The sequence below is a fragment of the Oreochromis niloticus genome, linkage group LG3 (assembly GCF_001858045.2).
Source record: "Oreochromis niloticus isolate F11D_XX linkage group LG3, O_niloticus_UMD_NMBU, whole genome shotgun sequence".
NCBI lineage: Eukaryota > Metazoa > Chordata > Actinopteri > Cichliformes > Cichlidae > Oreochromis > Oreochromis niloticus.
Genome location: NC_031967.2, coordinates 247,924 through 259,800, shown reverse-complemented (window position 1 = coordinate 259,800; position 11,877 = coordinate 247,924). Strand labels below are relative to the sequence as shown.

The 11,877-nt window shown below is 43.2% G+C and overlaps 1 protein-coding gene across 1 annotated transcript; it reads right to left on the bottom strand.

The window, feature by feature from the left end:
• Window positions 1-4,361: 4,361 nt before the first annotated feature.
• On the bottom strand, window positions 4,362-11,472 carry LOC100690429 (leucine-rich repeat-containing protein 72). The gene is made up of 5 exons (XM_005465287.3): window positions 10,607-11,472; window positions 9,600-9,796; window positions 8,868-9,050; window positions 8,698-8,775; window positions 4,362-5,967 (listed from the first exon to the last, which is right to left on the bottom strand). The coding sequence occupies exons 2-5, from the start codon at window positions 9,761-9,763 to the stop codon at window positions 5,778-5,780; spliced, it is 615 nt and encodes a 204-aa protein (XP_005465344.1). The 5' UTR covers window positions 9,764-9,796; window positions 10,607-11,472; the 3' UTR covers window positions 4,362-5,777.
• Window positions 11,473-11,877: the final 405 nt, after the last annotated feature.

Here is an 11,877-nt window from a genome sequence, read left to right as displayed (position 1 = left end):
CTTTCACATGGAAACACCGAGGCTATGATGTAACACGTCTAAGAGGTCATTGTGTCCACTTACCTACCATTTAAACCGTCCCTGATTATAACCCAGCCGCTTTCATTATGCCCTCAGTGCAGCACTGCCAGCGCACAGTCTCTAATTACAACACGCACCAAGGTCAGCACCAAATAAAGGACACGTAAGGTGAAACTTTGATTTGAGCCAAGCTTTATTATTCGGACTAAAACTAAAGCAAAAACTGAGCTAGGTGTGAAAAACAGTTTAGTACCAGAATTTACTTTAACCTCCTAAGACCCGAACTCTTCCACGGCATGCATTTTCAATTTCTCTTTGATATTTGGGCATATTGGGGCCCGATAAATGTAAAAACAAAGAATTACCAGAATTTTTTTTTTTACCTTATTTTTGTTTTTATGAAAAATCAGAGCCACATATGAGGATATTCGTTTAAAATTTTGATAGAACAGTAGCAGTATAATGTCCTCGTAAATGGATATCAGACCCTTGAAGAGCAAAATTGAGTATTTTGGTCTAAATAACCCAAAATGTGATGTCCACATATGTGGACGGCAGGTCCTAGGAGGTTAAAGGAGTGTTGATGTAGTAGTCTGTTCAAAAAGCTTTTCACATTTATTGAAAACCCCATTTAGCAAACAGAAAACAAGAAGCAACAGCCTGAGAAGTCATGAGATGTCCTTGGTTTAAGATAAGATAAGATAAGATAAGATAAAACTGGATTAGTCCCACACGTGGGAAATTTGCTGGGTACGGCAAAAAGTGGACAGTGCAAAGTTAAGAGCAGCAAAAATAAAATAAAATAAAAACAATAGAATAAGATAAAGTAGAATAAAATACTATGTTGCATCAGAAAAATTGCACTTGGTAATATTGCACATAAGGGAGACAGGGTGAAGGCTATCACGCTGTATTGTGTGTGTCTGTGTGTGTGGTCATCTGCATAGACCTGTGGAGTCTCTCCGTCCCACACCGTGGGTGCTGCAGCCTGAAGGAGCTGCTCAGTGCTGTCAGTCTCCTGCTTGGGTGGGAGATGTTGTCCAGCAGGGATGACAGCTTAGCCACCATTCTCCTGTCACTCACCACCTCCACTGGGTCCAGAGGGCATCCTAGAACAGAGCTGGCAGCATCTAACCGTCATATTTCAGTGTAGTGTGGAAGGACTCGAGTCATTTCTTTGAATTCATCACTTACTTTTAACTACTAATACAAACTGCACTGAAAAGACCAAAGATGTGCCCTCATCCTTTAAAGTGTCCTGCTGGGCTGAATCTGACCCTGTGGCAGGCTTCATGTTTGACACTGCTGATCAGGAAGGCAGCGTTGCTGTTGTGATGCAGCAGTGTGGTGTGTTGAACAAGGGTCAGAGCAGGCAGACAAACACAAAGACAGAGGCAGGCAGTAAGAACACATACACACTAATGTCATCTTTACAATATGAAGCACCATGATGTCACTGCTGCTGTGATTTGGCATTATAAAAAAATTAAATATAACTGAAGTGAAATGTGCCAATAAAACGACAGCTGAACTGAAATCATATTGCACCTTCAAACTAAAGTAAAATGAAAGTAAATTAGTGTAAGTGAGCACACAGACTGTAGCACATCTGTTCCTCTGTTAGTGTGGTACAGTGTACAGAAGAGCATTACTTTTAATCCACTCTAAGCTTTTTTTAATCTCATGTTCTCATTTACTACATTTCCATGCTAACATACTTAGCATCAGCTTAGCATTACAAAGTCATGGCCAAGCCGAGAGCGAGCCTTATTTTGAAGGCGGGTTCACTCAGTTTCCAGTACAGGTTTGACTCGTGCAGCTCGACGGAGCGCTGAACTAATTCAGAAATTTTCGACCAGTGTGTCTCCGTGTCATGTTGTTGAGGTTAGCTGTAGTCACACTGGGCACAGACGAGGACCCGGTCAGCAGTGGAGCCGTGCCGGGCCGGGCCGTGCTCACAGCGTGTCCCCGTTATGTGTTTAACATGCAGGGTCCGTCCGTGTTCAGTAATGCTGTGGGGTCTCCTCCCCCGGCCGCTCTTTGTTGAAGGCTGTGCTGCACACAGCGCAGAGCTGACAAACACTGTCAACAGTATGTTTATAGAGAATATACCCTACACCTCACTGCAGTACTGTACCGTGTACATGCAGTACTGCACCGTGTACGTGCAGTACTGCACCGTGTACGTGCAGTACTGTACCGTGTACATGTGCAGTACTGCACCGTGTCCATGCAGTATTCTGTACTGTTAGGGTGCACAGGACATTTTATACCATCGCATGTCTGACAGGACAGGAAAAAACAAAGGAAATAATCTGTGCAGAGGACAGAAGTCTGCTTCCTGTCCACAAACAACACAACAACTCAGTTTTTCAATAACCTAACCAGCTGACTAATTCTCTGTAGCTGGTTAGTTCTCTGACCAGCTGAGTTAGACATCTAGTTATCACAAAGGCAGCCGGGACATCATGTGTGATAAAAGCAGTCGCTTCACTCCTGAAACCAGTTTGATGAAATTGTGCTAATAACACAAAACACTGAATTATTTATTTAAATAATCTTTATTCATCTCGTGTCCTTATTTAGACAAGACAAACACAGAGGTAGAAACTAACAAAAGTTACACAAAAATAAACCAACAAACCAAAAACTGACACGAGAACAGAAAGTTAATGTGGAGAAATCATTCTGTGACAAAGTGAAAGTACTGTGTTCTACAAAAACAAGAAACTTTTACCATCTAAAGATATTTGGAGTTATTTAGATTTCACATTTGGTGACTATCTGACCACAAACCTCCAAACAGTCATTTGAATAGAGGACAAATAGTCTTAATGTCAAAGGTCCTCCTATTGTAATACGTGAAGAGTTCAGATATTATCCTAACTTTTACAGTTTGTTCAGGTAATAAACAATCGTGCCACGTAGACGAAGCCCAACACCGGGACACTGACAGCAAAAGCATAGTGGAAATAAAAGGATATGAAGACTATACAGGGCAGATATATGCAGCTATTCCAAAGACAGCGCTGCTAAGAACTACAGCATGCTGAATGGGCCTGCTGTATATGTGAAGACCTATCCAAGGGCTTAGTTACAGTATCCCAACCTTAGCCTAACCTGTGCATCTTAGGTGAATAAGTGAACTAGATGTGGAAGCTAATACATCACATATACTCCTTACTTCCTTATGCATCGCCAACAAAACTCTCCTCATGAACTGGAAATCAAAAAACAACGACTGTGGTGGCCAAATATCAGGAAGTGTTGGAGCAGTTTTAGCAGGACGTGGTGGAGACGCCACTTTCCAAACCCCTCCCCCACTTTCACAATATGTTAACTTATTAAAGTCACCAAGTGTGTATAATGATGGATGGGTCTTCTAATGTATTCCACTGAGTGAAACATGTTTAGGCATGCACTACACATCACACGGCTCCCTCTCCTCGTGTCATAAGACAAAGCAAACACACTCTTGAGAGGGAGAGAGAGTGTGTGTGTGTTTGTGTGTGTGTGTGTGTGTGTGTGTGTGTGTGTGTGTGCAGAAGAAGCCATAACTGAAAGATGGAGTAAAGTTGTCAACATGTAAAAGAAAAAGCTGTGACGTTTATGCCTTACTCTCTCACCAAGTTACCACCTCAGGGCAGAAAAATTAGGCATCACAAAAATGATCAAATACCTCCAAAGCGAGTCGCTCCTGATGAACTCCAAAGTAAAATATTCAGCAGCACTAAAAACATGTTTAACATGTGATGCAAAAGCTGTAAGGGGATATTTGGTATCTCACTCTGTTTTCCCAGGTCAGTATAGGAACAGCTGTCTGCTGATGATGCTGTCTTTAGCAGTGTTTGTAATGATGGGTGATATCACCATGGCTACGACCATCTTTTATATATATGGTTTATGGTTATCATTAATGCTAGCGTGCACTGTTAGGATACATACCTACACAGACATGTGACGTTATAATAACACGCAGTTCTTTGATGGGCTGTTGGTACAGTTTGACATTTGGTAACAAATAACTACAACATGTCTGTAAGTTGTAACACTGTAACACACATGTGATAGCTCACGGCTCCTTCATAACCATCCAGGATCACATACTGAGGACTAATAGAACATCTTATACTGAGAGCTGCAGAAACACACTGAGGGTGTCAACTAGAAGCACAGGAAGGAACTGAGATAACAAAGAACAGAGAAATGAGAAGTCATATGACACAAAGGTCTTACTGCAAAGCACAGAACATGAAGAGTCGGTTTCTAACCAAACAGAGCTTACAGTAGGAGGTGAGCCGTTCACATGGTTAGATTTTCTAAAGAAACACAAGCTGTACTTCACACAGTCTTTGTTATCTTTAATCAGCTTCTTAACTAACAGCAGAATGTGTTTGGTTCAGCCTAAGTTACCAGAGATAAAAACAGAACAACATGACACAGAAACATTGATTGATCGCTCACCAAGCTGCTGACTGGGTTGGCAGTACAGCAGCTGGTCTGCTCAGATGTGTACAGACTGTTATTAAAAAGAAGATGGAGGCTGCACCGTCGTAAACGTGGCCCTGTATCAACTTTTTTGCTGACATCAAGTTCAAAATAACATTTTTTTCCTCTTAAAATAGAACATTTGATATGTTTCTGTGTCCTGTGTGAATGAAATATGTGTTTATGCGATTCACAAATAAGTGCATTCTGTTTTTATCTTAGACAGTGTTGTGGTCATTACATTTGTTACATTACTTTCACATTACACCGTAACATGATGCACATAATTACCAATAACAACAATATAAAGCTTATGCTACAGCCCCAGGTGCTGACACATGCCACGGGTGCTGACAGTCCCGGTGGTAAACCCACCCACAGAGAATTCAAACTTATTTCCACAGTGATTTTATAACAATTCAATTCAATTCAATTTTATTTATATAGCGCCAAATCACAACAAAAGTCGCCTCAAGGCGCTTTATATTGTACAGTAGATAGCACAATAATAGCAGGAATGAACAGGCAAAAACAGGCAATAATGAAAGCTACAATGTTACAAGCCTGACTGCTCATTGCTGCTTTTGTTACCTGGTGAAGAAAATGTTTCAAAAAGTTCAGGGTTTGTTGCTTTCATTAAAATTTGATGTCATTCCTTTCTGTGGGACACGACCAGATGTTGGAGTGTGACAGGACTAATCTCAGAGTTTTCTGATATCTCCACAATCAGAAACATCAGACATTCTCAATCCTGCCTGTTGCAGCTCCGACTTTGGTGACCAAGCAGAGAACAGCTTTGAAATAGTCGATTTAGTGTTGTTAAAAAATGCACATCATTATAATTATGATGGCGCTTTATAGAACACAATGATTTTAATGCACTACTCAAAGAAATTAAAGGAAGACGCTTCTGTCAGCAGATGAAGGAAAATGTAAAACATGTAAGCACCTGTGTGAAAGCTGACTTTGTTCATGCAACTGATGATGGAAACATTACAGATGATAAGAAGAATAATCCTCTGGCTGCTTCATTATTAGTTTAATAAAACAGGTACAGAGCTCTGCATTAAGAGCTGCTCGCTGCACTTTTATGTGCGTCTTCTTGTTAATTATTGATTATTGTTCATCAGATGAAGCCCAGCAGACATGCTCAGACTGTGGCTTCAGGATATGGTATGACCACATACCATAGCTTCAGATTAATGTTAATACAAGCAGACATAGAACACACAGTGCATATTGTAATGTTAACAGGGGCGATACAGTCTTTATTTTATAATGCTGCTTGGCTTCTTCTGAATGCGCGTGTGCTTCTTGCAGGAGTCCTCTTTCCGTTTTCTGCTGCTGTGACCGCTCTGCTGCAGCCGGTAGGTTTTCCGAGCCTGGGCTCGCTCCTTCTCCAGGACCTCCGTGTCATCCAGAATCTCCAGACCCGGAAGCTGACTGATCACATAGAGTCTGAAAGGGGAAAAGCAAACAAGGTCAGCATGGGTGAACGCACTGCAGACAGACTCTGAGAGAAAAAGCACACAGTCTGTGTTCATTCATTCATATTTTAACAAAACCCTTTATATCATTATTGTCACAGCTGTGCTGTAAACTTGTAGTAAACCAGTGACAGGTTAAAATAAAGTAGCTCATTCTGGTTAAGCTTAAACAGCTTCAGGTTAGAAGTTTGAAGTGTCTTAAATGTGAGGTGTTCCACTGAATGTAGGTCAGGTGGCCAGTCAGAGCTATCAGCTCCTTCATTCTCCAGGAACTACCTGCATACTGTTGCCACATGATGGCAGGTACTGCTGTCACCAGGAAGTATCCAGGACCCACTGCACCAGCATAGGGTCTGACAGTGACTGCAAGAAATTCATGCCAATACCTAACAGGCAGTTAGACATCTGTGTGTGGATGATCATAGATATGATATGAAATCGGTTTCTGACTGTGTGATCGTGACTCAAGCGTTGGCAGTTCGTCTTGTAATCAGAAGGTTGCCGGTTCGAGCCCCGGCTCGGACAGTCTCGGTTGTTGTGTCCTTGGGTGAGACACTTCACCTACCGCCTACTGGTGGTGGCCAGAGGGGCCGATGGTGCGATATGGCAGCCTCGCTTCTGTCAGTCTGTCCCAGGGCAGCTGTGGCTACAATTGTAGCTGCCTCCACCAGTGTGTGAATGTGGGAGTGAATGAATAGTGGAATTGTAAAACGCTTTGAGGGTCTCGAAAAGTGCTATATAAATGCAATCCATTATTATTATTATTATTATTATCAGAGACGTTCACACCAGTGGCCTACTGGAGGTTGCTTTGTAGAGCGCTGGCAGTGCTCATCTTGTTCCTCCTTGCACAAAGGAGCACACACCTGTAATCCACACCTGTAATCTACTCCACATAACTCTCATGTTTAAATCAACCAGAGTCAGTGTGCAGTGTGGCAGGCTGTCATGTTTCTTCCACTGAGGATGTTCTAAAGTGGGTGGTGTTCCCATAAAAACCATTTCAACAGCACTGGTATTATATTACACATGCTGAGCACTGTTAAAGGCACAATGCATACATTTATAATGTCCAGAAAACATTAACATGTTCGGACTGTTTATTCACAGTAAAACATAGGAAACAGTTCAAACTGAGACATTTTACCCTTTTTTCTGTTTTGTATTTCAGCAGTGATACTAAGAAGAAACAGCTGGACAAGCAGTTTGCAGCTGATGTGGTTCATTGACAACAGTAACAGTAACAGAACTGGTTTTAAGAAAGACGTGTTAGAGGCAAAGCTTCCCAGGAGTAACGACGGGAAGAGGTAAAAAACTGCATCTGCAAAATTTCAGAATATTGTTCCTCAATGTAAAACTGCAAAGGCTTTGAATAGGTCATCATCTACAGCACATACTATCGAAAGATTTCATGGACATGGAAAAATCTCTGCATGAGGGCCAACACATTAAAAACAGGAGCTGAAGAGCAGCTGACACACCACAGATGCAGACTGAAGATTGTGATGCAGAGAAGAATCTGCTGTTTATGTGAACATGCAGAGTTACTGCTGTGTTCTTTAAGCCATCGCTCATCTAACACGGAGATAAAGCAGGAAACCGTTCTGTGGTCAGCGATCCATCAGACGAGACAGCGTCCGTCTGGTTTCCTTGGATACCACATGTTTTTATCTTAAAACTGGATGTTTTTCTCATCATAAAGTTTGATATATTTTCTGTGTTTTACTGTAAATATGGGTTTGCATCCTATTTTTATCCACAGAGTGACACAGTTTTTACGCTAAGCGTGTGTAAAGGCTGACGTGTTTCATACGTGTGCTTAGAGTTGCACTTCTGTCTTTTGTCTGCACATGTTGGCCCCATAAAGGAATATTTCACTCGCTGGACCCACGTCCTCATTTTAGGTTTGACAGTGTTTCAGTAGGTAAAGGTGATGCTTGGACATGAGCTGAGCTGGGGTTTGGGGAAGGCCTCAAAGGGGACCGGCGACGGCTCCCGGGCCTGGCAGATCCCCGTGCACTAAACAGGAGTGAAGAAGTTAAAGAATAGAGAACAAGGAGGGAGGGAGGGGCACGTAAACGAGAATGATCAGCTTGCAGAACTGGGGGAACCTATGCAGATGACAGCCAGAAGGAGCGTGTTTGGAGGCGTGGTCCCGCTCCTGAAATTCCGACACATAATCTCCGATTAAAACCATAGCTTTGTTTCTAAAAGCTGACATTAGCGAGGTGCCCACAGCACAACAGAGACTCAGCAGCTGATCCTCTGCAGGTGTCACAGTACAACCTTTAGTTTTCAAACACAGGCGTAAAACATACTGATGATTTCACAGGTCTGTGTTACGTGCAGGGTGCACTGACACACCTCCTGTTCTGTGCTCTTCAGGCTTTCATAGTGTCTGAGTACGCACAGCAGACCACAATAAATGCTGTTTATTCTAATACATCTTGTGTTCTTGCACCAATGAGTCAGATGGGGGCGCTGTACACAACAGACAGCATGGCTAGATTCTGCATGTAGTACAGTATATAGTATTTACATAAACATCATGTGGTGATGGTGGTAACAGAGGGACACAGGTCATTATGCTGTATGGTGCATGATAGAAATCTGTGTCAGCTCATGTACTTTTACACACTGTGTGTAGATTCTTATAATGTTTTTAAGAAACTGTGCAGTCACCTGTCAGGAGGAAGCTCACCTGTAGTCTATGTACTGAGTCAGACTGCCTCCATTGAAGTAGCTGGGTGCTGCCTCGTTGTTCATCATGCTGAGGATCCTGCAGTTAGAAGGAACAGAGACACATGAGGCAGAAGTAACAGCGAGCACGGGCGCGTGGGTTCAGCTCAGAGAGAAACAGCAGCGGCTCACTTGATGTTGGGGAACTTCCTCCAGATCTCCTCCACAAAAACAGGCAGGTTGTTGATCTTGTTCTTGTTGATGCACACTGTGGTGATACTCGGCATGTAGGGAAACTTGACATGAGACGTGTAGTTGTTGCAGTCCAGGATCAGAGTGCTGAGCTTCTCCAGGCGGCCCAGCAGAGCCGGGTTCCAATAAGGACTGAGTGAAGGACACTAGGCTCGTACGGCAGTGAACAAAGCTCTGACACACCCACAGCATCCTGCTCATCCCCAACATGACCCTCATGTGCAGTAACGGGTAAATAATAACTGATATCCTTCTGTTTAGACTTGCTGTCCACTGTTTACAGTCAAACTGTGAATGCATGAAAAACTTTATTAATACAGATGAACTGTTGTCGGGCGGATTGCTCTCCACACAGACTGTTCATCAGCATCCAATGATTTCTTCTTAGACTAAGCTAACACACGGATGAACACTCGTGCTAATATTGCACTAAAAGTCAACTATGTGCATCACTTACAGAACTAAAGCAGGGTTAGCATCTATTTGAAGTTGTTTCCTAAAGAATAAAAGCAGTCAGGTTAAAGTTCCACCAAGCTGAAGGGCTTTATAACCTCATGTGTCACAGCAGTGTTTCTGGAAGAACCATTAAAGTCAGAGTTGGTAACAGTTGGCTTTTCTTTTGTGATATCTTTAAGCGTCTTTACGCTGCTGTGTTATTTCCAAAAAGGATACTCATCCAGCAGGTTGTAGCTCAGGTCCAGCACCTGCAGGCTGTCGGTCTGTGTCAGGATGGTTTCATAAGGGATCTCTGTGAGACCCTGGTAGGCAAAGGACAGCCACTGGAAATGTGATGCATGGCTGTGAGGACTTTGTTGGCCTGATGCATGATGATCCATGACCCAGCGGTGAAGTGTCTTCTGTTCCTCCAGCTGGTAGTGATCAAGATTAGAAAGTCAGATGATCGAGCCGCAATTATAAATAAACAGCAAAGCAACAGCTGGTGAACAGTGACGCAGAGCAGTCATGTTGTGTTTCTCCCAAACATTATCGACTCTCAGGACAGTCGGAAAGTTACACTCACATCACAAAGCTAACGTACAGACAGCATGTCAGTGTATACAGAGCATACGCTGTATAAGAATCAATATGCATGCATGCTGTATGTGCTATTACAGCAGGCAGGATTCAAGGAAAACATGCTTGTGCTTCAATCAATAATGCAGCATGAAAACAGAAGATGTGTGACGATGAAGAGTCGAGGCAGGGAAACATTTTACAGCTGGAAATCCAAAGTCAAAGTAAAGTCCAGTTTCTGCGGGTTAGCAGATTAAATAGATGGCTGGTAGGCTACCAACATCCTGACTGCAGCTTCATGCTGTTTAACACATTTTACTCTTTGACAGAAAACAAGGAAACAACAGGAAAAAATAACCCTGTCAAAGCAACAATATGGTGACAAAATCTACATCAGTGATGTCAGCAACATGACCCAAAGCATCAAACTGCTGCAGACTTTATTTCAACCCTATCAAGGATTTAATGTCAAGCACATAAAACACATTGATTTCAGCTGGTCTGTTGCAAGACTTTGAAGAATGTTTCCTGTTCAGCGTGTGATGAACCAGCAATCACTAGAAAGAAGCCGAAATGTGTCTAAATCTTTGTATCCATGTAGAACAGATGGAGCAGCCTGTTAGTCTCAAAGCAACACGCAGATATTCAGTTTGAACCGGACTCACCGAGCTGAAGAGGATCAGATGTAGCCTGCATACCAACCTCTGAGAACTGCTCACAGCTCGTATAAAAGGCCTTCTTTCATAGCCGCCTGCTGATCACATGATGCGGATAATCACAATTACAGCGCAGTTAGGCAGCAGCGTCGGGTCTAAACAGCAGAAATGATGTTGAAAAGAGGAAAACGACAGCAGCAGCAGCAGCAGCTCATGACCAATAGAGCCTGTTTTTATTGGTGACAGCGAGGAATAACATTAACTCTGCTAACATGTGTTTAAGTCTATAATGCAGCAGCAGAGCAGCTGGCTGCTGCTCTGCTGCTTAACACACGTCACACATTCATTTCTTAGACTTGCACACAAACACAATATCAGCACATTTACATGATTATATCTTTTAATAAGGAAAATAAATGAAATGATTCAGCTTTATTCACACAGTTCATCTTTCCACATGTTTACATATTCATGAACAACATTAAGCCGACACGATGTCATTCCAGAAAAACTGTAACGTATGAATGTTTGTTCTGCACCTTAATAATAATACATGTGGTTCAAACAGAGGCTGTGGAGCCGATTAAGGCCCCAAGGACTCAGTCATTATGCAACACTTACATTGTAAATATAAACTGTGTGCTTTAGACATGCAGCAATGTTTTCACTTGTTAATTGTAAACAGGTTGTGAATTTTATTAAAAGAAAAGTTTTAGTAACTTTACACTGATTATTGTTGATAATTTGCCATTAATTGCAGCTTAATGTCCTGATGTCCATCTCGCCCTGCGACGCCTGTCACACACTGACAGCTCGCTGCTCCCGGGCCGCGCTGGACTGTACTGGACTGTGCTGGACTGGACTGGACTGGACTGGACTGGACAGGACTGGGCTGGACTGGACTGGACTGTGCTGGACTGGACTGTACTGGACTGTGCTGGACTGGACTGTGCTGGACTGGACTGGACTGTGCTGGACTGGACTGTACTGGACTGGACTGGACTGGGCTGGACTGGACTGGACTGGACTGGGCTGGACTGGACTGGACTGGACTGGACTGGGCTGGACTGGGCTGGACTGGACTGTGCTGGACTGGACTGGACTGGGCTGGACTGGGCTGGACTGTGCTGGACTGGACTGGACTGGACTGTACTGGACTGTGCTGGACTGTGCTGGACTGTACTGGACTGTGCTGGACTGGACTGGACTGTGCTGGACTGGACTGTGCTGGACTGTACAGGACTGGGCTGGACTGTGCTGGACTGTACTGGACTGTGCTG

Excerpts from the sequence above, each read along its gene's own strand:
- LOC100690429 (XM_005465287.3), bottom strand. The coding sequence starts at position 9,763 with ATGGATCATCATGCATCAGGCCAACAAAGTCCTCACAGCCATGCATCA. Across the intron at positions 8,776-8,867 it reads AGGAAGTTCCCCAACATCAA|GATCCTCAGCATGATGAACA; the intron begins GTGAGCCGCTGC and ends TTCTAACTGCAG. Across the intron at positions 5,968-8,697 it reads ACTCAGTACATAGACTACAG|ACTCTATGTGATCAGTCAGC; the intron begins GTGAGCTTCCTC and ends TTCCCCTTTCAG.